General features: G+C 40.2%; 1 protein-coding gene across 1 annotated transcript; it reads right to left on the minus strand.

Annotated features, from left to right (window-relative positions):
* Positions 1 to 872: 872 nt before the first annotated feature.
* On the minus strand, positions 873 to 23,466 carry trpc4a (transient receptor potential cation channel, subfamily C, member 4a; the record flags this gene model as incomplete). Its single annotated transcript, XM_080508974.1, is given in 16 exon segments — positions 873 to 1,556; positions 2,241 to 2,330; positions 2,687 to 2,728; positions 2,970 to 3,164; positions 3,269 to 3,464; positions 3,773 to 3,894; positions 3,991 to 4,191; positions 4,271 to 4,410; positions 6,880 to 7,056; positions 7,059 to 7,101; positions 7,103 to 7,225; positions 14,645 to 14,845; positions 15,451 to 15,627; positions 16,382 to 16,522; positions 20,967 to 21,185; positions 23,308 to 23,466. Coding segments are annotated over 16 exon segments (2,910 nt in total).
* Between the last annotated feature and the right edge of the window lie 1,777 nt (positions 23,467 to 25,243).

Raw genomic sequence — 25,243 nt, forward strand, 5'->3', positions numbered from 1 at the left:
ATTCAAACTAGCTTGACGTCTAAAATCCCCACTGAAAAACAGCAAATCGGTTCAAAATAACAAGTTTAGTTTTCGTAACAGTGATAAAACATGAATAATATGTTGCTTTTGTTGTTTGATAGGCTGTGTTCATATTGTGAACAGTCCGGTCACGCTCTACTATACATCGAAGAATAACTGTCAGAGACTCTCACCGTTAAATGTACAGGTGTCCTCATCGGTGTGACGAGAGTCAAAAATCTTTTGGTTTTTTGCATAGAAAAAACATTGACAGAGCTGTTGCATGATCAGAGTTTGACACATCTTCGAGAAACTGCTTGTAAAGTGTGCAAAGTGCAGAAACAGACAGAGTAAGGCAGTCAGTCTAAAACAGAACACATCTATTGCTCTAGTGAGATAAGGATGGGAGGAATTAAAGTGATGGCGAGATTACCAAGAAAGTAAAAAGAGGTAGAGAGAGAATGACCAAGGAAAGGTTGTGGCAAACAGGGAGATTTGAACAGAAGCATACATCAGATAAGAGATGATAAGAGAGGAGGAGGTTAAGCAAAAGGAACTAATTACTTTTCAATCATCTTTAGGGGAGCGACAAGATGAAGTGACTTTATCTTAAAATCGAAATCTTTGCAATCCTCACACACAGTTCTTTATACCTTTGCTGCATTTCCACTGCTAATATAACGGCATTAACACGCTCAAACCAAAGGCCTCCCTGAGTCTCCAAAGATCAAAGCTGATCGTTAGTTTAGTAATAACTGGAAAAGTTAAGACTCTTTGAAAACAGATATCATCTGTCAAGCTCACGTTGATTGTCAGTCTCTCTTTCATCCAGAATTACTTGGCCTGTATTTCTGTTTTTGTGTTGTTATATTTCAAGCATCGTGTCCGGGCGACCCTGCCAAACCTCCATCAGCTCCTGAGCTGGCACAGGGTAAATCTTTATCCTTTTTCTCAGTTTCTTTATCTCCACCTTTATCCGAGCTGTCATTGGCGTTCAATTCCTCCCGACTCTGTGCAACTTCATCCTGGTTTTTTACCTCTGGTGGTTCTTTCTCCCCGTCACCCGAAGCCACTTGGACCTTGCTCTGTCCATCTTCACATGGGCCGCCAGATTCCTCTGCTTCCTCTGACAAAGACTGCAAAGCCTGCCCCACACCTGAAGTGGCTTCTTTGCCAGCCCAGTGTCGTTTCTGGAACAAGCCAAACTCAGAGATGTCTTTGGGGCAGGTCCTCCTCTGGCCTGACTTTTCACCCGGGCTCTCTTCAGAAGCCACAGTCAGGAGTCCGTTAGGCAGACCGTTGGAGGCCTCTGGGGGTCTGGGTGACTCTGTGGAGCTGCACTTCTTCAGGATCGACGTGGTAATCTTAAATCGGTTGAGCTTGTTTTTCACTTGGCTGCTTGGCGGGCAGGATGAAACCTTGAGTAAGGAATTTGGATAAGCGACGATGGAATCCACCGAACTCCCGCTGGCCTTCGCCGCCTGTACAGCAGGCTTCCCCGTTTTCATCATCCCCATCACCTCATAACGGAAACTGGAGATGTCTTGTTTAAGCTCCTGAAAGATCAAAGAAAAAAAACGAGTTCCCCCTTTAGAAAATGACCTAATGTTTTTCATTTAACTAATGGTTCCAGCTGTTGGTGTCTACAGGACCCTCTGCAAAGGATTGATTTTCATTTGATTCAGCCAATACTAAATTAATACAGTGGAATCCACAAAATAATGACGCAGCACGTTCGCTTTCTCACAGGGCATGAAAGACCTTTTCAATATGAGAGATGTATTCAAAATAATGACAGATGTTGAGAAAATCAAATCACTGCTGGCAACAACATAATGAATTATGAGACTAAGCTTGGAAATGATGAATAACAAATTACACGCTTGAGATATATTTTGATTCCATGTTACTGAATGACAGTAATCATAAATAAAACATATTTAAATGATAAATTGCAGCATCTTTTAGTCATCTTGGTGTACCATCCATCCCTCCATTGTTTTTATTTGCTTAGTCTGCAAAGTAGCAAAATGGAGAGCAAATAACTCCATAAATCAGCTCCTCTGGTGGAACCCCACGCAGCAGAAGGCTTTAAATCTCAACTTCAGGCCCAAGTGGTTATTATTCATTTGCTCAAGCTAAAAGTCCTAAAATTCATTCAATTCATTTGTAACATTAGAGCTCTTTAATAAAACTGCTTGCCGTAATATATTTTTTACGCTGTTGGTACTTGATCTCACCTTAAAGTTCTCTTCAGTCAGGCCCTCTTCTGTCTTTGCATCTCTGATCATGGCAGCCACATAACGTTTAACCAAGTTCCTCAATACCTCCTATGTTAATTGAAAAAAAAAAGAAAAGAAATTCAACACCGAGACATTTTGCAGTGTACAATAGCTCTGTTGCTTGAATTGAAAACTTGACGGCTATTCATTTGCAAAACAGACAATAACAAATACACACAAAAGAAAACCCATTTCAAGCTACAGTCCCGATAAAAATACTACAATCAACCCCTGCGCTTGTCATTATCCAGGGTAATTGTTAGGCTCATATCCAGACATTGTGCGAGACACTTTTTTATTATTATTATTTTTTTAGCACGAGAACAAACAAATGTACCATTACCACACGAATACACACAAACTGTAATCATTTTCAGTCCTTTATAAAACGAGACTAAATTCACCTGATACTGATGGTTTATCCGCAGGTTTTCTGCTGCTCGCCTCTGCACAGACATCAGAAAACCAGAGGTAAAGGAAGAGTGGGAGGCGAGTAAAAAAAAACCCCAAAAAAACACATTTAGTTTTTCTTCACAGGATCACAGATTTGTAAAACATCTGCTCTAAATAAATCTTACTACAAATTACTTTTGAGTGTTACGAAACATTAAAGACTTGTAAAAATAAAGCACAAAGAGTCATTACAACAAAACAGAAATGTGTGCAAGGGTTCAATTAATGACTTACTCCAAGAGTCCCAAAGGTTCCAGTGCGCTTTGAGCTTGTCCTCTTGCACACCTGCTTCTTGATCCAACACATGAGGTACCAGAATGATTTGGGGCTGGGGATGATGTTGAACGGAGCAGGCAGGGTGGCCCCTTCCTCAAAGTAACTCATCCATAACTTAGTCCTGGCAAACTTCCACTCAATATCGGCGTGATCCTGAAGGCAGACAGGAGCGCAGTCAGAATCATTTCAGGTGTGGAATTTTATCTTTTATAGAAATCCTTATCCTCATTTGCAGGGTTTTTATTTTCTGTGCTCACAGCAATATGCTGGTAGGAGTTGTTCATCATGGCTATGAGCATGTTGAGGAGCACCACCAGTGAGATTATGTTGTATGTGCCAAACATGGTCGCACCAACGAATTCAGTGAACTGATGGTCGGCATCCACATTGGTCACATAGAGACTTATTAAACCAAAGATAGACCAGAAGAGGGATTGCAGAGTCTCGAATAACCTGTAAGAGAAACACACATATTGTAAAAGAAGTCAGCATATCAAACATTATATCTTCACATATCTGCACTGTCCTCGTAGGAATGACTTATCAATAGAAGGATTTTGTCAAAAAAAGACTCACCCTGGTGTTTATGAAATTCTACTAAGCATCAGTTTCTCTTAGCAACAGAAAAGTGTGACATTTTTCACATAATTTGGAAACAATCGCAGACGCACTTCACTATTTTTTTTCTTTGTCATTTCATTTTCACACAATCACACATTTATGCTCTACGTGCAAGCGAGCTGGGATCAGTGTAAACTCACGTAGAGAAAGCGTTATTCTGCTCCACACATCGGATGCCCTTGCATTTCCCTTTCTCGTCTGAAGCCTTGGTCTCATAGTAAAAGTACAGCTGATTCAGTCCATTAGCGAAGGCCAGCAAAACCTGAAGAAAGAGAGCGTTTCCAAAGCAGATGCCATTCTTGAAGCCAATATGTCACATTTACTCCGCATGTTAGTGAACACACATTAGCAAGTTTACCAGGCAGTAGATGAAGAGGAACTTTAGGATGTCCAGCAGCATCCTCCCCAGAGAGATCTGCAGTGGCCCCAGATGAGAGTTGGCTGTGAACAGCGAGATGAGGCGCAGCGAGCTGAAAATATTGGCTATGGCAAACACCGCCTCAGCGACCAGAGTTGGGTGCCACATTTCCCACTGGTTCCTGGGTTTACTGCCACTGTACTGGATTTCGGAAACGATGGATGGAATAGACTTTCAGGAAGGAAGTCACACAATATTATATCATTGTAGCTCCGGTTACCTTAGTGTAGGCTACAATCTTGAGGGAAATTGTTGCAAGATACAGAGAGTTCATGACAAAGTCCATCAGGTTCCACCAGTCATGGACGTAATCTTGAAAACCACCATCCCACATCTGCTTGATCTCTGCCCAGATGAAACCTAGAAATCCATATAGACATACAGAGAATAGAATAGGTGTTTTTCTTTTATTCAACGACTTGTCTGAAGTCTAAAGTATTTTTTTATTTTGGGATGGAAGTTCCCTCCTTCAATAAACAGCATACAGATTTCTGAAGGAGATTTGTTTGCAGAAGCAGCATTCACACAGACAAGGAGATTGACAATTGTGATGTTTTCTAGTTATGTTTAAAACATTTGCCAGTGGACATGTTTGCCTCCCCTCATGTTCCACTCCCTGCCTGTGTTGACAATTCCTTTGCTCCTCCCTTGTGGCCTCTCTGTGCTCCCTCTCTTCCCCGAATTACCCACAATCATTCTCTGGTGTGTCTTGTTGTCGCTGGCTCCCAACTTCAGTCTGTTTCTGTGGCTTGTCAGTCTGCCTGTGTTTCCCCTTTTGATGCCTACTTGCTTCTGTGTTGTCCCTGTATTTTTGGACCTCGACAGATTTGTTCTCGCTGTCTTTTTATTTAAAAAAAAACTTCCCTTACTGCTTTGTAACTGGTCATGCATTTGGATCCTCCTTCTACAAACCCCTGTGACCATACACACCAACCACATAAGTACACAGAAAATCCACAACATAAAAGTAAACCAAAGTGTTGGCCTCATAGGGAAAAGTTGTGTGAACGAGGTAAAGTCAACGAACTCTGCTGCAAAGAGCAATAAAGCTCAAGATTTGCTGTGTTTCGCTCAAAACTACTAATTCCCATTATAGTGGGATGATTGTCCTCTTTTTATTGTTTTTCAAGAGACTATTCAGCGTGTATTTAAAATGACTGGTACTTTGTAGTATATGAGTCGTCCCCAAGAGGCTGCCTTGTCAGTGGCTCTCCAATGCTCCCAAACAGAAGAAGCAGTATTTTTTTTAATGCTAACTGTATTTTTTTCCCCTACCAATTAATTTATGGAGAGAAATTACTTTATGCATATTGAAACATGCTGAGTAACCTCTGAGAAGCCTGTTTGAATCAATGCCTGAAACTGAATTTTATATCCTCTCCACTTTGAATATATTAAAAATGTATATCAAATCAATAAGGCAAGTTTAAGGAAACGTTCAATGTCATTTAAGCATCTGGAGTGCCCAGTTTTCTGTCAGCCAAATTGTGACCATCATATATAAAAAAAAAAAACAGTGGAACAGTGAGAGTGACACAAAAGCCTATTTAGATACTGTTATGGATAAGCTGTTTTGTCTCATAAAGAATGAAGTGTGATTTGACTGTGGTACCACTTTTCTAACTTTCGTTGAGTGCAGACTTGCATCTGGATCATTCTCAAAAACAATTCAACCACTAGAAGCTGATCTGCTGAATAAATGTTCAGGAGAACTCCTAAACAGTCCTGCTAAGGCTGTACTGTGGTGTTTGTCTATTCTCGCAAGAATAAGCTATTAAAATCCTCTTAAACCTTTCAATTGCTTTCAGTCTGATTCCTGCGTGCTATGTCTCCTGAGGTTTTACTAGGAAATTCTCCCGGCAGATATACCACACGTTTGTTGATGAGATATGTCAGTTTTGACCAAAACAATGAAATAACGGAGAGATACACTCCCTGAAGCCATCAACCCAGCTGAAAAAAACCCCAAAACAACAACAACTCACAAGCCTGTATAAAATGAAATCTCCAAAAGCAGAAGTGAACTCTCACTCTCAAATAACACTTCCACAAGAATCATCATATCAGTAAGCTCGGAAATCTGTTGCATGATTCCCCCAGGGCAGAATGAAAAGATTACACCTTGTTGAAACCTGATAAAACTGTTCATTCAGAACTCCTAACAAGGTCTACTGTGGATGCTTGGAATTCTTCCTCCACCACAGCAAAGCATTGCATTTGTGTTATGCTGCCAGTGTTTTAAGTGTAGGAGCCAAATATGGTATTATTGGATTTTGTACATTTGTTTTGACCTGTGTATGTATATATTGTGCATCGCTGAGTCATATGCATACATGTCGAGCCAATCAAGGAGCACACAGGTGTTGACCCCGGAAGGGCATGCAGGTTTTTGACCGCTCTAGCAGAGTTTGTCAGGCTATGCTCGTGTTTTGTTTCTCATGATTTGAACTTTGATCTAATATGATTTTGCACTAAAATAAAGAAAGACTGTTGCTTCTTACCAGATCTATAGACTCAGTTGATTGACACGAAGCAAAAGGTAAACAATAGCCGCCTAGCACGTCATACCTACCTACCAAGGCAACATCTCACCAGCCAAGTAATAGACTGGTTGGTATATTGAGTTTCACACAATACATATTAACTCTTCTTCTTGATTATCACCATAATTAAAAACATTTACCACAAGAAAGTGGCAAATTAAGACATTGATAGACTGGGAAGTGTTAAAATTGTGTTGTTTTTTGTTCCCTCCATAGTAAGTGGTCATGATGTTATTTTCACAAATCCACTTCCAAAATACCTTCAGTCATCACCTGCTTTACTCACCCAGCACCCAGGGCAGTATCATCCACTCCACAGTGGTTGGAGCAGGCCCCTGCCTGTCCTGCCTGTCCTGCTCTGTGGTCACGATGTGCTGGGAGGCGAGCAACAGCAGGAATAAAAAGGTCAGGTACGATGCTGTGTGGCAGATGAACTTGATGAAGGGCTTGCGGATAAACAGGCGTAGCGACTCTTGGGAGCGATGAGGTAGCAGATCGCGAACACGGGGGTAGAGGAGGCCGATGAAGACACAGGTGATAAACTTTCCAGCCCAGTGGCGCCGCCTCCAGCCAGGAAACTCATCGTACCACCGGGACGCCAAAAGCTGCTGACAGTTTGGCTGGGCTACAAACTTAAGGGAAAGAGAGGGAGAGAGTGAGAGAAGTATTATACTTTTCTCATGTGAACTTTTCATCCATTGTTCCAATGCTTGCATTTAGTCTATTGCCACGCTGAGACACTGTATTCTCAGTTTCAGGCTATTTAGTTCTTCAACACAGTCCACAATGTCCCACTGACCACATGCCAGAATTAGCACCTGCAGCAGAGTGCTCCAATAAAGAGCATTCAAACCCAGGCGGGGGATGTGTTGGCAGTGTCAAAAAACTGAAGGGTTATCATCTTCGCAAAAGGATATTTTTACATGAAACAGTCTGTCTTCAGTGGTTTTACACAGACAGGACAGTGAGTGGAAATATTTGCACGATACTGCACTAGAACTGATTGGGTTGTATTTATTGTACTGCAGAGGGTCAATGCATGTGAAAGACCACGACCATGCATGCATACGTACACAAACACTTACCCAGGCCCATATATTGTGAAATATTACAGTACTCAAAGTCTGTAAGTCAAAGTGTTGACCGACACCAGTGGGAGCCAATACATCAACTCTGCAGCCTCGTTTCCATGGAAACCAGAGATCCCCTATCAGTGTCAGGGTCTGAAGGAGAAATGGCTCACATTTCCATACTTCTACAACAGAATCACCACAAAACTTGAGGGGGAAATGCAAAAAAGGAGCTGAAGAGAGGATGGATTTCATGGATGAGAGGAGAGGTGCAGGTAGATTTCTTTTTTTCAATAAGCAATAAGACTGTGACAGATATCCCCCCCCCCCCCCCCCCCCCCCCACCCCCCCCCCCCCCCCCCCCCCACCCACCCCCCCCACACCTCACACACACACACACACACACACACATTTTTTCAACTTTAAAGATAAAAAAATAGAAGGGAAAAGTTTCTGAGCTCTTTGAGAGTGACCCTACTTATAGATAAACTGTCTCTTTATGTCAAACAAAATTGCAGTAACAGAGCCCCGGGTGTAGCATTAGATCAGAGGAAAATGAACCATTGTCTTCAGTTCTGCCACAGTTATATAAAAAACTGATTGTCTTTTTAAAATAACTATGAATGTTGTTCTTCAGGTAGTTAAAATTTTGAAGACATAAGTATGTCTATTCAAAATAGATCTTTTCTTTTGCTTGCATCTTTTTTCACTGCATGTTGAAACACTGAACCTAATTAGCGACAGTAAACAAGAGGTGCTGGGGCTGCTTGAAGTCTTGTTTCAATCTGCCTGATGAATAAATACTGACAGTGATGGTAATGAGGTCAGAAATTAGACTAATTGACTTAGATGTTCACTGTAATAATTAGGTAATAATGTTACAACAATCTAAGCACATGATCTATTTAAAGGGGAGATTTTGTAACAATTATCCACACAAGTATTCGACAGAAAAGCAAACACACACACACACACACACACACACACACACACACACACACACACACACACACACACACACACACACACACACACACACACACACACACACACACACACACACACACACACACACACACACACACACACACACATATATGTTTTGGGTTTTTTTAAACTGTAGCTGGGAATGTTTCATACTACCTTTGATTTTTTTTGTGAAACCTCAACCCATTTCTGTTTTATTCTTTTTCCTGGGAGGGAAAAGTCAGAGTACGCCAACCGTCAGAGCTGTGGCACTCCACTTTTGTCTGTCACAATCACTTCAGCAGTGAAGTGTCATATCAGCCTCAGGTGGCTTGTTCACACTTCTCAAACCGAATCCCTCGCGGTTCCCAGGTCTGGTTGGGAGAGTGTCTCTCTGTGAACTCAACTGTCTCCACTGTCAACTGTCCACATGTGCCAAGGAAAGTGTTTATCACTGTGTGAGTGCCCAGAATGGAAGCTGGCTGCGTGAAAACACATTCCCCCCCTGCAGCTTTTAACCAACATAAAAACTCTTCCTCTCACTTTGACAGGCACATCAGACAAGAATACATGTTTCAGAAGGGCATAAAGTTAGAATAGCATGGCAATTACATCCAAATGTATTTCTTTTATTGGATACCAAGGTTTTTAGGCTTGAATGTGAAATCTTTTTTTGTGAGTGGAAATTTATTCTGACAACATCCATGAACATTCTCATGAGTGGAACGTTTTCCTAGACAACGAAGTTACAGCGGTCTTATGTTACAAGTTAATAAAAATCAGCCTTGAAGACCATGAACCTTTAGATGTCATAATCAACAACCACACATGCATCCTTGAACGCAGCTGAGTGCTACTGAACTCCACAAGAGACAACAAAAAAAAAACCAGTGGTGATCAAAAATGTACTTTTCAAAATTTAACTTCAATTCATAATATAAACTGGGTGTTAATTTAAGTCTTGAAAGGATGATATAAGGCTCAAATAACAGCTATCAAATAAGGACCAAACATAGTTCATTATAAAACTACGTGTATATAATTGGCAAAAGTGTTGTGCCTCATGACGTCCGTATGGCTGTGTAAAGAAAAGATTGGGTGAGGATGTGAGCATCTTCATGGATGCAGTGAGGGAGGACAGGCAGCAGCTGCTGGCAGGAGGGAAAATAGAGGAGAGTACTGAAAGAAGATGAATCACTGTGGCAACCCATAACAGATGAAGAAGAAGAAGAAGAAGAAGAAGAAGAAGAAGAAGAAGAAGAGAAGAAGAAGAAGAAGAAGAAGAAGAAGAAGAAGAAGAAGAAGAAGAAGAAGAAGAAGAAGAAGAAGAAGAAGAAGAAGAAGAAGAAGAAGAAGAAGAAGAAGAAGAAGAAGAAGAAGAAGAAGAAGAAGAAGAAGAAGAAGAAGAAGAAGAAGAAGAAGACAGATAAGTGCTGCAGTATATTTCTGCAACAAGTGATTATTAATGGTTCTCCACCACATAATACTTAATCCTGTGAGTGGAAATTAATTTTCATTTAATGGAGGTATTACAACATCTTCAAATATTGAACTGCAGTTTTTATGTGGTATCACAAGGGGGCATTGTCAAACTACAGCATGTAAAATTGATGGGTTTTCCTTGGCGCCTCTGACAGTTTCAAACAATCAAGGCAGCCTTTTTTGCCTATATTAAGTATGCCTTTGACAATGAGGTCAATGTTAAAACCCTCAAGACAAAGCAGAAGATAAACTGCCCTTAAATGTCCTTATGTTACTGATCATATTTATCTGCTTTGGCCTTCTGTGGCTTCAAAGCACAGACCACTCAGTGAGCCCAGCTCTTTAGACAGGAAGGCCTGTGGAGAGTTCTCTTCAAACCATTACAAACTGCTTTTCCAAACCATGGGAGCACATCAGCACCAAAGCCGCAAAACACACAGAGACGCAAGGATAGATATAGAAATGTAAACAACACTTCATGTATAACAGGGCACAAAGAAAAGCGTCCTTTGCTTTACTCGGCTGAGGGTCAAACACAGGCTTATTGCAACTAATTGTGAGACAAACAGCTTGTACTATAAAATGAAAAAAATCCAAATGAAAATCACACATTGTGGCTCGGTGTCAGTGGTAATTATGAAAGCTTAAGTGCTTGTCTGTAAGATCGCTATAAAAAAAAAGAGATGAGCAGGAATCACACCAGAACCAATGCTTTGCACACAATAACTGCCCTCTGCAAAAACAAAGCAGCCGTTCCTGTCCAAGTGAGAGCTACTTAACCCTCAGTGTCTCTCAGGGTGTAAAACCCTATCTGGTACAAAAATCACCCGGCAGAAGCGCAAGACTTTCTTCACGTGTACAACTGCAAAGATGTTCGATTCTGGGAAGACAGCTGTAGAAAGGTCAATTCTTGATTGATCTCTAATTTGTCACTTGCACAGCAGTGTATGAAAATATTCATTGCTGTCTAAGACTAACTCCACACTTTGTTTTCTTTCTCCAAATGAATGAGTGGTAACATAATTAAAAAACATATATCATATTGTTACTTTGACTTTTTCACACCTCTAAATGCATCAAAGCTGCACCAAATATTCATATAGATTTATATATATAAGTGTATATGAGTAGAAAAACTTGTCACTCGTTCCTCCTTCCACACACTCAGCTCACAGCTGCAGGTGGAGAGATCCGCACAATAATCATTATCAATTAATCAAGAAAAACAAGAATATTTCAAATAATATTTCTTATTTGGTAAGTTTGCACTAATATGACAGAGACAATTTAAAGTCTCAATTGGCTTCAACAAGTACATTGAACAGTAAACAACTTTTGAAGCTTGAATTTTGGTTATAGGCTCAGATTTCATCAGCAACTTTATTGGAAATAAAGCATGATTTGTCAATTACCACACCAACAGAACCATTGTGTGTGGAGCAGTAACTGTCTCATAATAAACCTCAACAACTAGTCAGATGGGACATTTGAAAAGGGCAGCGTTGTGGATTGTTACCACGTCATGATGTGCTGCTCTCCATCAAAGTCCAGGTGCGATCGAAGGGCGTCACAGATAGGATACAAGCAAAGGGCATATTGGGACATTTACTGGTTAATTGGAGTGCAGCTGTGGCGAGGAAATGCTCGGAGGCAGAGTGGCGGAGGCAGCAGGAGGGAGGTTTGTTTACAGTGTGAGCGGAGAATGATTTACTACCAGCACCACAGGGAGGTGAAATGACATGGGTCTGTCCATCATCAACATGTCCACAAATTCCCAACTGTTCTTTTGCGATTCGGCGTCATCTCCCAAACTGTGTGCTAATGCACAACAACTGGATAGCAGAAGGAGGAAATGACCATGCCATAAACCGAGCCTCTACCTAAGGTGCATCTGCACCAACAGCCAGACAGAGCTCCCAGCAAGAGACAGATGAATGAATTATCGGTTGCTTCTGGAAGCATCATCGGACCAGTTCTGCAGGAGAAAATGTATTTAACCCCTTCCTATTGCCTTTAGCTGTAAATGCAGCTCATGCATTGCTTGTAAGGATTATTACATTTTTCTTTTCACCGACAGCCGTGAGTTGTTTTTGATGTACAGACAGATAGACGGGCTGGGCTTGGGTTGTGTAAAAATGAAAGGAAATCATATAAACGAGCAAACTACACAGAGGGTTAAAAAAATATTGTTTTCATTTAAGTACAACGCTTTCCAGTTTTAGTCATTAAATAATGCCATAGATGTAATCATGTAATTCAGGACGGTTACGAATGGCTGTGGAGGCTTAAAATAACTTCTGCTTTCAAAGTGAAAACCTCGAGCTGTCACCCATCAACAAATATCATTTATTCCTTATAGATCAGCTATCACAAAGGATTTACCTTCTGGAAACACCATATTTCTGGCATTCAACTAACATTTAATACTTGGAGACAACCGGTTTGCCCCACAATCCACAAGTCTCACCCTGAGCGAATGCAAACAAACTGTAAAGAACTGTGGAGTCAAGTTTTCCATTTAAAGGAAAAGAAAATGCTCCATAATTAAATGAAGTGTTTCTCATGCTACATTGGTGGATTGCAGCATTTAACCTGATTATGAGCTTTTTCACAAGGGCTCTAAACCTGAATGGTATTTTATTTCTAGTTCAATGTTTCAGCCTTTGAGGAGAAACATTTTAGTGATTATAGGATGGGAGCCAGGATTTTCATGCCTCCATGTGTTCATGGTTATTTATATAAAGTGTTTAAATGCATTTTGACAATCTGCTGTAAGGCGATATGGGTCAATTCTTAATAATGGCATTTATTATAATATGCTTAACATCATTCAAAAACTGAATGACCACTAATGATCGCTGTGGTCTAAACATAGACACGGTGCACTGTTGCTGTGGACAGGATTTGGCGTGTATACTTCTCATAACCATAACTGCGAGACCATTTATAATTTGATTTATAGAGAGAGATATATTAGTTGTTAAAATGTCCCTCAATACATTCACAGTATGGTTGTCCATTTACAGACAAAAGCGTCACAGACAAAAACTCACGATATTCAAAAGCTGCCAGATATTGAAAGTTGAAGTTGTTCTGGTGCCAAAGCACTCGCTTTTTTCACTTTTTCCGACAATTCTAAAGTCGTAAAATTGAAATGAATCCGGGTGGACTAAACATAATTATGGTCATAAGGGGATCAACTAATCAACACATTTGAAGATCTATTTTCATTTTATTCACTCAGTTATTTGCCATTCTATGTACTATCCCACAAAGTGCACCACAAATTCAGTAATATATACTGGAGGAAATAAATTACCTTATTTGCATACTAATTGCTCATGGTTCTACCCACTGGCAGAGCTATTATCACCCTACAAAAATGGGAGCACGAAATCAGTGGACTGTAAAACCAAATAATGTTTTTAAGCTAAGATGTTTGGACCATTTCCCACAGTTATTTATATTATATTTTAGTTTCTCTGAAATGGTTGCTGAATCGAAAATGAAGCAGGAAAGCCCAAATTGGACTGTGAAATCAATCAGTGGTTAATTACCATGTGTTCTCACCGTAACAGATGCGTAGCGCCTGTTCTGGACTAAACATGACAGACCATTACAAGGCCTGTGTGTTCAAGTGGATGAGCTGTAGAGAGATCTCAACAGCTTATTGTCCTTTCAATGTCAGGATGATTGACTTGACATATGCTGCTGAATCTGCATGTTATTTTAGGACTATAAAAACCCACAATCCACAATATAATATCTTCATGTGGAATTAAGTATTTATCTTGCTGCTGCAATACTTAGATAATCAAATTCAAAGTCCTCTGCCTATCTGTCATCTGTTTGAGTTGTCAAAGCAAAAACTGATATCAATCTTTGTGAGCACATAATCTGATATCATTAAACCTGATTCTAATCCAATATCATTATACTTCTGTGCATCGGCTGGCAAAGAAACCTTTCTGTGGAAAACTTCAGGCTTGTCAGTCTTCCCCGGGAAACATGGAGGGAATACAGCGCGAGAGAAATCCTATAACATGTCACACAGGAGATCTTGTAGGGACCAGTACTGGAAAGAAGGAAATGATTTTACATTTCATACAACTTTTCATCGATTGGTCTTGATTAAAAGGCCACCCTGATAAATTAGAGTCATAACTGGCTCTCGCAGCTCATTTGGTGCACGAGGAGGCAGGTGCAATGGACTGGGAAGTAATGAGTATATGTGATCATGATGCTGATGGCAACCTGGATGATTTTCCCTGCTCCGTTTCCATCTCTGCAGCCCCCGTAATCAAGAACAAACAAGCAACCATTTATGTCTCCCTTTTGCTTCTTCCTACAAAGACTACATGGATGTTTAGAAAGTGATGAGAATGAATGCAGAACTGTAGAAACAGCATGTGTTCACTGCATCCACAACTGTTATTCAATAAATCCACTATATATCCAAACCATCACCACCAAGTATGAACACAACTCTCATGACTACTATCATGACTGACAGAAATGGAGAGTTGACCCTACCTCTTTCTGGTGGTACTTGATGGCCAGTTTGAGTCTGGCCAGGTCATTGTTGCCCTCCTCATCCAATGGGTTGCTATCGTCTCTGTAGTTGAGGATCATCTCCAGCTCTCTGGAGCTCCTCGTTTGGTCCAAGAGGTCTTTAGCGAACTGTTTACACTGCTGAGACAGTTCTTCATACTCTGACTTGAACTCATTTTCCACCTGAAAAGAGACAGGCGGAGTATACACTGAATAAAAATACTGAGTTACTCGACATCAAGAGCATCTGGCGGCCGACATGCAAGTCAACATATTAAGGGAAATCTCAGTGTGGCCTCAGGGCATGTCTGAAAATTGGTGTTTCTGAATCAAACCTTGCCTCTGGGTGTTTTGTGTCTGTGAACAAGACTGTTTCAGTTTGTTCACAGACCTTGATAACCTCACCTCTATTGACATGCTTTTAACCAATTCCCACCCTATATTGGGAAGTGAGAGGAGCCTCATGCAAGTAAAACAGGATGAGCAAAAAATGTGCTTTGAATTATCAGTCTAATGTAACCTGGTTGGATGTTTTGTGACGTGATGTCTTATTTCTAAACCTATTAGACGTGATGGGGATTATTGTAAAATGCACTGCATGCTATTATACTTTAAAATGTAGTAGGTTGCAGTTTATCATTCAGATAAAATATCAAATGCCTTCCAGTAAGAGTAACTTCTTGTGAGCAACAGTATCGTTCACTTAATACATGAACAACTGCAAGCAGTCAAGTCTTACACACTGATGCTCCAACACCACTATAATCCGGCCCCTTCATGACCCTCACCTTGCTGAGCTCCTGCAGCTCCCAGCTGAGCCTGAATGCGGTGAGGAAGGGGTCTTCGCTGGAGAGAGCAATCAGCGAGGGGCTCGACAGCGCTCTGTAGATGTTGAGGCGCGAGCGCGAATGCCGCAGACTGTCCACGTCTGAACTGGACACACACTCCACACAGTTGCAGCGCACCTGCAACATCAAACAAAGCATGTACACATTTTAATGAGGCTCCTCCAGGGTCAGTGATGGATCATGTGCTGCGCTCGATCTGAGAGGGACACAACCATTATGCCACCAAAGTGCTGTCATGCATGCGTTATAGATTGACAAACATTTGGCATGAAAATAATTGTGGTAAATAATTAAATTGTATGTTTTTTTTCCACCTTAAAATTATTTTATGTCACTGATAAATTGATCTCCTTGTTATTATTTCTCAGCGAGGTGCTGTTGTGTCTCACTTTGCAACTCAAATATTGTACGATCGTCAGCAGATGTTCATTGAAATGCTGTCAGTCAAATATCAGATGTTATTCAGTCTGAGGAAAGGATCTGATTGGACTAATTCTTACACTTATGCGTCTGTAAAACACAGAAGAAGGGGGGAAAAGTGTCATTATGTCAGTTTGGGCTCAAAACATCAAACTGAAAAAAAAGAACATGATGAAAATGTGACAGTTTCTTACCTTAATGTAAGAAAGTACTTTCAAATGACTAAAGAATAAAATGAGACATTTTTAAACCATTGTGCAAATTAGTTGCAACCAGCTCATATAATTCCAATCATTGCGAAAAGCATAGTTTGACCAGAGAGTAATTGACCAGACAATTTATGTGCATACTCATATAATGAAGATGTATTAAATCATTTATCTGTCATGTGTCACGATTACACAGGGAAAATAGAAATCCACGTAACAAAATGGACGTTTGGTTTACCCACCTCATGTGGCTGTGGCATGGACACGCCTTTCTGCACCAGGAGCTTGATGATTTCATAGTTGTTGGTGTGCGCAGCGAGGATGATCGGGGTGATGTCAGGGGTGAAGTCGGAGAACTGCTTGTCCAGTAAGATAGGAGGAACCTTTGAAGGCAGAGGGGAGAATATATAAAAGCTTTCATCACATACTGAAACGGAACAAAGCTTTCTGACACATTTGACCTTGGCCTTTGCTCTTTTGCCAATCTACTGTAAATATTTCTTTTTTCCAGTAGGATTGCTCAGTGCAGAGTGGAAGCAACACTTAAACACACGTTTGCTCACCTCGGACAGAAGTTCAAAGGTCTTTACCATGAAGGTAAATAGAGTAAACAAGTCCATGAAAAAATACAAAAGGCTTTCGGCAGCTGGAGGGAAGACTGTTCAAATACCACCAAGAAATTATGCCCTTTACTAAGGACCCAGACAATATGACCTTCGTATTAAGACAGTTATGAGGTACACAGGCCACAATGCGGCAAAAGGCATCAGTGTCTCACACGTTTCACAGGGAATCATTATGCAAGGCAAGAATCTCATTCTACCTATCCCTCTTATCACCCACTCCAGCTTAGTCCTTCTGCTATTCCCATGTCATTCAGCAGGAATGCATGGCTGCAGGCAGAAGCAGAGTAAGCTGGCCTCCTTTCACATTTTTTTAATTGAAGGCCTATTATCTGATACTGTGGTGGTGGAGAACAAGGTGGGGGGTAGTCAGAGAATGGTTAGAGGACATGCAGTAGGTAAGGACCTACTTCAAAATGTGACGTAAAACTGATGACAGATGGAATTAAGAGCTTCTAAATCCAGTGAGAGAGCTTCAACACAATGGGTGTTTCAAAAAGAAAAAAGAAGATTGAGGGTTTGTGTCACAGTCCTTTTGTAAAGATACGACCTGGAAATGTGAAACAACTGCATGCGTGTTGGCTAAGTACAAGCGTCATATCGATTTTGACCAATGGAACGATAATGATTAATCAATATTTAATTCTGAATGTGATTTAAATGCATTTCATCTGTGTCGAATAGAAGATCACATTGTATTATAAGCTATCACTCATTATTCACATTTTATTTGCATGTTTTCTCATTTACTCATTTACAAGTCTGAGTATATTTCTTCCTTTCTGTTCTACCCATCCATTCATCCATCCCACCCATCCATCCGTCTATCCATCCATCCGTCCATCCATTCCTCCCTGCCTTCCTCCATCCATCCATCCATGTCATAGCCTTTATCCGAGCTATAGCTATGTTGTGGTTCCATTTTTTTCCAGTGCAAATAAACTTTCCAGTGCAAATAAATGAATTTACTGTTGCTAGGTAGAAGAAAAACATATTTCACACAAATCTGCATATACAGTAGTTATAATTTACCTAAAAATATTTCAACTGAATAAGAAATGAAAACCAGCCTCTCTTGTGGATATGGAGAGTGACTCACAGGCGGACGAAAGTTTCAATAAACTAACTCAAACCACGTGACCAAAAAGCGTGGGTTGACAAGCTAAAGCCTTTACTTTAGATGTTATGGTCAAAGGCTGCACTAAGCCTGGACACTGTTAAAAGGAGACAGGATGAAAAGTGACTCGTTGTCACCAGACAGAAGTCTGTTAACTGTTCAGCTGGTGGCGACATTTTGTTTTCAGGTCGACATGAGGAATGTACTAAGAAGAGAAAAGGAGCATGAAGACCCATCCAGTCATCCATCTTTATCCGATCTCGGGTTGTGACAGGCTGGAGCTGATCTCAGCTGACAGTGGGCAAAGACAGGTTACATCACACGGCAAACAAAGTGAGGCAGACGATCACACTTTCACATTCAAACAGGCACCAATTAGTCAAGTTTTTGGACTGTGAACAAAATGCACAATACACACAGAAGGCTCTCCATTCATGCTCAAACCAGGGATATTCTGGTTGTGGGCAAATGTGTGCATTTCATTTGATAGCAAAAAGTCCTAATGGTCAAACAGATGATGTGGATGCACATATGACAGTTAAGGACAACACCTGTGATGCTCTAATTTGGATGTTTTGGAAAACATTGACAATAATATTACCTCTTATTCGTGGAAATATAAATGGCTTCAACACATCTGAGGACCAGAATGTGAAGAGTTGTTATCTAGGGATTGATTCTTTTTCTCCAAAATGTTTCGTCATCCATATTACACCCAAAAGTCATTAAATCATGTGGACACAGAGTAGTTACAATGCAGCAGAAGCACCGAAGAGTGGCACAGAGCCATGTCAGAAAGTTGTCATGGAGGGTGATTTAATAGGCTCCAGTACAGTATATACTCGGTCCTCCACGTGGGAGGAGGAGGGACATCAAATGGCCGACATCAAACAGCCTCAGCCTGCGCCCAAGCACAGACCATGAGGAGTGAAAGCTGGTGGATGTGAAGTTGTGTTAATTGTGGAGAAAAGAGACTAAATTGTTACCAAGTCTTCCATGTAATGCACATTTGCTACTCAAACCAGAATGAGCAGATCCAGCATCAGAATACAGATTAAAAATTCATCTATCGCATCTGCAAATATCAAAATGTGCTCTTACTTTTGTTGTCAGTCTGGTTCTATTTTCAGCCTCCCGACTGCTGCTCACCTGTCATCCAACAACGTCCCAAATATTTCGATAAAGCTTGCATAAAATAGGACACTGCGCCTTTTGTTTTTGATTCATCCTGTGGAAATAAGCCACGGTCTTGGATTCAAGTATGAATTAATATGTTTACTTTACATTATGCTCAATATCATGTCAGAAGGAGAGGCCTTTCCTTACATAACTATCTTCAGATGAAATGCAGAATAAAAAAAATAAATACAAAGCCAGCTAGAGGCTTTTTTTTAAATTGAGAAACACTGCGAGCGCCAGTGTCTTTGCCACTAACAGATGCATATCTGTATATAGAGGATAATACATGAAGCTGTTCAAAACGCTGATATCCACGCCGTCCTCAGCGGGAAACAAATGAGCCACAACACTTCTGTGATTACCAACAACACATCATTTGGACAGTCTGCAAAACAGAGAGACAGATATACACAATTCCAGCATGGCATGGAACAACTCTCCGTATTAATACATTTCACAGATGACGTGGCATCAGATAGGCTGCGCGTTTCCCAGGAAGTATTTTAATAAAAGCAATGAGCTTCTCTTGGGGTGATGCGATAGAGCTAAGGTGATGGATTTTCACGGCTTATCCATGCAATCAGAAAACTGGAGAGGAACCTTATGGAGGTATTAAGGTAAAGAGGAAATGTGTCCACTGATTGATGTCAAAATTGAGGGGTTCAGATTGGAAGGTTTTTGCCCTCTGTGTCTCGCTCTCTGACTGTGCTCCATTTCTCCCTGGAACATACCTTAATTCCACCATTATTTTCACTGCTTTTCTGCAATATTTCAAAGCCAACTCTCAGCTTTTAATAGGGCACAAGAGGAGCAGCAGTGAAGTCGACTAATTAGCTGATTGACGAAGCCAGAAATATTAGCTCCTCGGTGGTTTATGGTGCATTACTGCTGTTTGGGAGATGAGAAGAATATGAAACAATGTATGTGTTGTTTCTGTGTAGCAAGCACAAGTGAAAGGAAATGAGAATTGCACAGCTCTTTATACCCTTATTACAGTAAATTAAAGCGCTACACAAGCAGTCCTCATCTACTCAGAGAAGAGATTTGTTTTTCTACATCTTTCTCAAACTAATCCGAAGTGCGACAAGAACTTAAAAAAGGAAACATGACAATCTGACTTTGCCCAAATTACACATCCTATTTTCTTTCAGTGAACATACTCATTAAATTTGTCTGTAGGAACTGCTTTTTTTCTCTGAAAGACAAAAAAAAAAACCTTATGAAGACAAGCTTTTTGAAGTGTCAGCTTTTGTTGTTGCCAACAATACTGGGTCAATTATTTTGGATGGCATAAAAAGCTCCAAGGCAACCGCATGCAGTTTATAAGCTATACAATGACTTCCCAAATTGCTGTAGCTGACAATCTACTTAAATCCAAAATCCCTCCTGTGATATGACATGTGGATGAGTGTGCCTGTGGCTGTTAGGCATTTTTCTCAGATTTAGAAAACACATTCAGCTCAGTCAACCTTTTTTTCTTCATTTTAACAATAAAAGTAATATATATTTGTTCTTCATGACATTTTAATGATTCTCAACATGCATATTATAATCAGTGCTACAGTTACACGAGCTGAGCATTCCTATTTTTCAGTCAACATCCGGATGGGTGTGATAAAAGATGGTTATTACTGGCACAGCTCCCCGAAGAGGCTCAGAAATAGGATTACACGTGGTGTTTTGTACACTGCAAAAACTAAAAATAATGCTTTCAGTATCTCAATATGGTGATGCAATACCAGTTCCTCTCCTGACATCACCCCAACCTTGACAGCATCTCACGCTCCGTGCCCTGACACTCTTCCACCTCATGAATAAAGCACTCTTAATTTGACTCTCCTCCCAATCCCCTAAACCCCCCACCCCCCCCCCCCCCCCCCCCCCCCCCACCCCCAGTCCTCTCTTCACCTGCATGCCGCCACTTGGCTTCTTGTGATTTAGCAGCAGCTCCACGGCTCCCACCACCTCCTTGCGGATGGCGTGCAGCAGAGCATCGCCCACGTAAACGTTGAAGCTCAGTACGAGTTCGATGATTTCAAGGTTCTCGTTCTCGATGGCGATCAGCAGAGCCGTGCGGCCGAGGGGGTCGATACAGTTGATGTTGATCTTGAAGTAGATCTCAGCCTCCTGACAAAACGAGGTGGTAATTGAAAACCAGGGTTAGTTTGAAGAACTGAAAGACCCAGTCTGGGATGAGGGAAATGTAGTCAATCATTGCATGAAATTGGAAAACAAACAAACAACAAAAAACATATATTGCCATATAACAGATTTTTTTTGGGGGGGGGGGATCTGAGAGAGCAACAAGCAGGGGAGATGACCAATCACCTTTTCAAGGCAAGCAGTTTAACATTAAACCAACCATAATGGATCCTTCAACAACTGGTCTCATGGGGCCTGGCAACCTCCAGCCAATCATCACTGGATATTCATCTATTCCTGATGAGTTTGGTCAATCACATCTCTACAAACAGACATCTATAATCCAATAGTGCACCTGAGTTCCAAACCAATGAAATTAGTCAGAAAATTAAGTACTGGAAGATAAAAGTATTAATAATATTCCACTTCTTTGCAGTGGAGGAGCAATTGATTTGTATGGAACATCATAAAAAGTCTGACCTCACTTTGAACATGATCGCATAAATAAAACAGAACTAAATGACTAAAACTGATCATTATTTTTAAAGCCTCCTTAAGTAAAATGAATAAAATATATATGTATATTTAAAAAAAGCTTCACCAGGTCATATAAAGCTCTCATGGCAAAAAAACAAAAAACCAAAACACACCCACAATATACAATATAGTTCAACACATTGTAAAAGGAAGGTAATTTAAGATAGCAGAATCACAACTTGTAACTTCCACAAACTCATATTTGAAAGCAGTTGGCCACATGTCTTCTTTTTTTAAACTAACTAAAGTAGTTGTCTGATTTCCTGAAAAGCAATGCCAAATGTAAGAGTGAGTTTTTATTTCCCTACGCTATTTCTAAGAAGTGTTCCTCCTTTCTAAGACAACCTCACAAATACTTTTTTGGTGTTACTTTGTGTGCCTGTAAATATCCACCATAAAGCACCGACTGCTTCATGAACCCCCGAAACTGCATGAGTTGATATAATGAATACAATCTATCAAGATGTAAAGGATCACCTTCATACTCAACCTTCATCAAGATCAATTCCACAACAAGACAAAAAGGTTTAAATTAGTAAAACCTTTATAACAGAAAACTCTATAATTTACAAATAACTCATATTGTGGAGGCCAATTTTTGTTTAATTTTCACTCTTTAGTGCTACACATTGTCTTAACTTTAAGTTTAATGCTAAATAAGGTAATAATACATTTAATAAATTGATACAAAACCCTTTATCACCAAACAATAATAGCCACAGGTTTTAGCAAATCATTTTTACAAATACAATAAATCACTTAACCCATTACTGAATAAAACTTCTGAGTCTTATAAGAAAGTAAGAACTTTTATTGTGCTAAAATTGAGGCCTATTCATATAGTGATATTTGTTCGCAGATAGTTTAACAACTCTGAAGCGGAACTGTTGGCAGGTGAGTTGAAATTTTTAAATTGTAGAAACTTTCGCAGCAAAAACCCTCTGCGTCTCTCTCTGCTTCTCTGATTTTCTTGTATTTTGTTTCAAATGTGATTTCCTAAAGTTGGTCAGGTATTCTTTTAGTGTATGCTACTTTGGCAGTAATACACAGTTAGTATTCGCTCTCTCCTGTTGCACAAATTTTGGGACGGAGGCTCAAAAATCACCCGAAATTTAAACCTTTGGTTTTCTGCCCAGGAAAATCATGAAGGTCAACGCTCTGTCATCAGTTTTCTGAGAATAACAAGGAGAAACCAAATCTTTTTCAGGATTTCTATGTAAGAAAACAAAAGAGAGAAAAGGAGAACACGGTGCTTGCAGAGGTTTTTCCCTTCCAGAAAAACAAAGTCACAGCTTACGGTATTATGCTGTGCTGATTAAATATGACTTTTCTTTTTCTTCTCTCTTTGCTTTTTTTTGATGTGTCTTACATTTTCAATCTGACATTATAAAAGATGATTGTAGATCTAATGTGTTCCTGGGAATGAGTCATGATTATCATGGCTGCATGTGGCGTCCATAAGTCTTATATCTCTTTTTCCAAATTAATCATATGTTAATGTGGCTGCATTCTTTCACCACCCATCTGTCAATGAAGTGATGTATTGTCTCATGTAATCAGACACACGCACCTCCAGGGCTTGTTTTACACTGGCGTAGTCCCCCTTCTCCACAGCCCCAAGGTAAGCTTTCTCCAAAGGTGACAGCTCCGACTCAGCCCGCACAATTCTCAGCGGGATGCGGTCCCGGTATGAGGAGCTGTCAGTCCGCCGGTAGTACAGCTGTGACATCTCCCTGGGCTTCAGCTCACCAGCACCCTGCTAACACTGCTACAGCTGCGGCCAGGCCGGGGGACTTCACACTGGAAGGGACGGGTAGAAAGGTGTTAAAGGAAGAAGAAAATTGTTGGCATTGACCTTAAACGAGTTAGAGAATATGGAAAGAGGAGCTGAGAACCAAGGCTTTACTGTCAATGCTGAGGCAGGTGATGAATCCCTGACCACTGATAACATGACCAAGAAGATCCAAACATCACCTGATGTGGAGGTCAGTTTAGGAATGATAAGACAGTGTAAACATCATTTTAGAGCATTTCAAACTGAACTCGTAAATTAAAACTGTCAATAAGTTGCGTGTTTTGAAACTGGCACAGCCTTATGCAACGCTTATGTAATCTTTTGCGGGGAGAAAACTCTTTTTAGGGACTTTGCTGAGTGGAGGGCTTTAATATCTGATTCTGAAATGTGTGGAGAATGCATGTTTTGGAACTTGTGAAGACATAATGTTCGAAAACTGTTTAACCTTTTATAGGCTGATCATATACTGGATTACCTGCAACATTAATAAATTCTAGTCATGTAAGCACTTGACAATCAGACGGTGCCCGTCTGATTGACATTACAATCACTTTGAAAGTGTTTAGGATGCAATCAGAGCCCATGGAAACAGCACATTGGATTGTTTTCCACTGCAGCCTTGTTTGAGTTTTTACAAAAGGCGACAGAAAAGCACATCTGGTCGTTTGGATGAGACAATGTTCATTCTCCTCGCTTTATGGTCTTGTCGACAAGGAGAAAAGAAATCCAATCCTGCATGTGAGATCGTGTGGATAACAGCCAACTTCACAGTGCAAAACATTATGAAATTAAACCACTGACTGAATATATAATTTTCTAGATTGATGTAAATGAGACAATCTGATCTCTCAAATGGAAAGAATTTGCAGCTACAATTTCTTGCTGAGTGAAAAAAGAAAAATGCAGTGGTGGCCATAAATGGCCCATAAAAGCACCACATACGTTGCCCTGTTTGTAGTTCATACACAATAAAGTATCAGAGCTTACTCAATAGTAACTGCTTCTGCTCAGCTTATTTCATAAACTACTCCATGTATTGATATGCATGTACAGTACAATTGGATGATTAACGTGTTCGACTTGAACTACTGACAGCTGTACTGCATGCTTCTAATACAAAATGCATAATCAAGAACTGTTATTTTTCTAAAACCTTAGAATCTTTATTTTTTTACATTATTTTGAACCCACAAGGGACTGAGAGGACAAGACAACATCTGCAGAGAATAAAGAGGTTAAATAATATAAGACGTGAGTTAAAAACAAACAAGCAAACAGAGCTGCATGCTACTGAGTATATAAAAAAGAAAGGAGCTTGCAGTAAATGTTGCCCTCTGTCTCAGGACAACTCATTATGGTCTACATTCAAGAAATAGTGAGACAACCAGCTGCAGCCCAATTAGCTAATGGGGACAAGAAGCGAAACAAGAACTTATTTAATAAGTGAAAAAATGTGCACGTTGGTCCTGCGGTACTATATCCAGGAAATGTACCTTCGAGAAGCAAATTGACCAGCTTTTGCAAAATACTTTTTGGATATTTGCAGGTCTAATACACTGTTAACTGTTAATATTAATATTACCTTTTGTGCTGAGCTATGCTTGTCCACAAATAGCCACATAACTCACTGCAAGCAAGTAAATAAAGGTAAAAATAACTCTGATTAAACTTGTGTTTAAACTTTATTATTTCAATTGTAAGTACAAGTACT

The sequence above is a fragment of the Blennius ocellaris genome, assembly GCF_963422515.1.
Source record: "Blennius ocellaris genome assembly, chromosome: 14".
NCBI lineage: Eukaryota > Metazoa > Chordata > Actinopteri > Blenniiformes > Blenniidae > Blennius > Blennius ocellaris.